Here is a 2,238-nt window from a genome sequence, read left to right on the forward strand (position 1 = left end):
TCGCCCGGCCTGTTCCCACGCGGAAGTCGCGGAGCTCCGGCAGCGCCTCCCCGCCGCGCTGCCGGCTGCGCTCGGGACTCTCTGCGCGGGGAGCGGGGAGCGGGCGCCTCCCTCCCCTTTTGCAGGGCCTTTTTGTAGCTGTGAGAACTGCAGCCGTGCCCCCCTCTCCGTTCCTGCTTCTGCAGCCCCAACTCTGTCGTCTTTCCTGCAAGATCAGTTTAGGCAGATGCGGGGCTGCACAGAACCTTCCTATTCTGGCTCCTCAGTGACATCTTGTGCCAAATGCTCGTCACAGCCGGCGTTTGCAAGGCAGGACGAGAGCAAACAGTGCAGCAGACCTGCAAGCGTTTGCTTGGTTTGGAAACCACGCTTTACTGGGCTGGAGCAGCAAGAGGTAGCCTTTGAAGGGCTTCCTTTTGAGAGGACTCCTTAAGTTTTGATGCAAAGCGGTCGTTTCTTTTTCTGAAACATCCCTCAGTCCACCAAGATGTAAACATTTTAAAAGTCATAGGGCTAGCAGTGCAGGAACAATTACAGTAAATAGTGTTTCCTCCACACCCTGGCAGTGACATTCCTGTGGTTCCCCCAGCTGTAATTAACAGTGAAATCATGGAGGTTCCTTGAGCTCATTTGCAAGGTTTCTTTTTCGTATGTCCTATCCTTCCCTTGAGTCAGCCAGAGAAATGGCTGAGAAAGAGATAATGGCATTGCCACCCATAAAAGACCTGCGTAAAAAGTCAATTATCGAAAAGCATCCATTTCTTGAAAAATATTTCCTGCACTGCATTAACCCTTTCATGCTATTCATAGTGAACTATTCATTTGAAGTTCCTTACTGCGATGAGGTTGAGTGCATGGAGTCTCAGGCAACAGTCTGAACTCCTGTTAAAGAATAAAAAAGTTAAAATTATGCAGAGCTGCATTAAAGCTTAAGGAGCAGATGTTACAGCTGCAGTTGTTTTAAAATTATGACATGTAATCGACCTGAACTTTTGCTCCTTTTCTAGCTTCAGTGCTGCTTCTGGCAGGTCTAGCCGTAACTCCCTGTTTCTATTAGAACAGCAGCCACAACCAGACCTCGCTGTTGCTGGCGGGGAGCTTGCTTCTCATCAAGGCATCGCGGAGAAAATTCCCTTGAAAGGATCTAACGGGATCAGTTCACCTGAGTCATCCCTGAGAAATATTTGCTTGATGTTCTGAGTGTTGCTAGTTGGCCGAACAGAGCAGGAGCGTGCTGCCAGCCCCACAGGGTCTGAGAGGTCTCCAGGGCTGCGAAAGCTAGTCCGTGTTCCACGAGCAGGTCTGCGTTTTCAGAAGAACTTTAGTCTCGAAGCTGGGATGCAGAGGCAAAATCTGAAAACAAGCCACATTTTGACGGAAGCAAAATCTGACAGGATCTGTCTGAGAACAACTGCAGCCTGCTGTTCCCAAAGCCAAAGGGGGTCCCTGAAGAGGCAGTGCTGCCTGGGGCTGCCCTGCTGACCGCTGGGAAGCCACCGAGGGGGGCTCACAGGCAGCTCCTGCGGGCCATGCCAAGCCCCCGGCTGTCACCGCGTGGACTGCCTGGTGTCTGGCGTCCCAGTCTGCCAGCCCTCAGACCTCTCTCTTTCTCCTCCTCGTTCCTGCTGTACCTGGTCCAACGTGGTGTGATCTGGCTGGTGTGGGGAGTCCCCTGGGAACTCCTCGGAGTCCTCAGCCCCGGGCTGCACTAGAAACCCTGAGATGTTTGGCCCTGAGCCTTGCTGGCCTGTCACATCAGCCCAGCCCATTCACTTCACCTTTCCCCAAAGCCCCCAGCTGTCACCATGGTCTTGCAGAGCAGTGACCACCAGTTCCTGGGACCCCTCGGCCATGACTTTTTTGCTGCACTTCAGGCCGCTGTCCTGATGTCCCACCATGTCCAGCCACACGCTGGCATGAGCTGCTGGCGAATGGGGGACAGTGCACGTGCAAGCGTGCTCCTGCCAGCGTGGTGGCTGCATCTAGCCCCAATACTTGACCTGTGAAGTCCAGTCTGGTCTGAGGCACAGGTACCAGATATGATGCGAATGTAGCCAAGCTGCTGTATCTAGCCTTGGGAATGTGCCCCAGGAACAAGAGCACACCTTCCTCAGAGAAAACTGAGTCCGAGTCCTTCAGTGGGTGCACTCAGCTGCACCAGCAATGGTGCTAAGCCAGGGAGAGTCTACTACTGATGGCCTGAGAACCCATAAGATGCAAAGAAACAAACAGCAATGC

The 2,238-nt window shown here is 53.3% G+C and overlaps 1 protein-coding gene across 1 annotated transcript in view; it reads right to left on the reverse strand.

Moving 5' to 3' along the window:
* Positions 1-1,769, reverse strand: part of LOC112973901 (proline dehydrogenase 1, mitochondrial-like) — a 16,830-nt gene extending 15,061 nt beyond the window's left edge. The window contains exon 1 of the mRNA XM_026082312.1: positions 1,632-1,769. Coding sequence (XP_025938097.1) covers positions 1,632-1,769 — 138 coding nt within the window. The remainder of the gene's footprint in view (positions 1-1,631) is intronic.
* Between the last annotated feature and the right edge of the window lie 469 nt (positions 1,770-2,238).

Source organism: Apteryx rowi, unplaced genomic scaffold (assembly GCF_003343035.1).
Source record: "Apteryx rowi isolate R43461 unplaced genomic scaffold, aptRow1 scaffold_571, whole genome shotgun sequence".
In the NCBI taxonomy this organism is placed as follows: domain Eukaryota; kingdom Metazoa; phylum Chordata; class Aves; order Apterygiformes; family Apterygidae; genus Apteryx; species Apteryx rowi.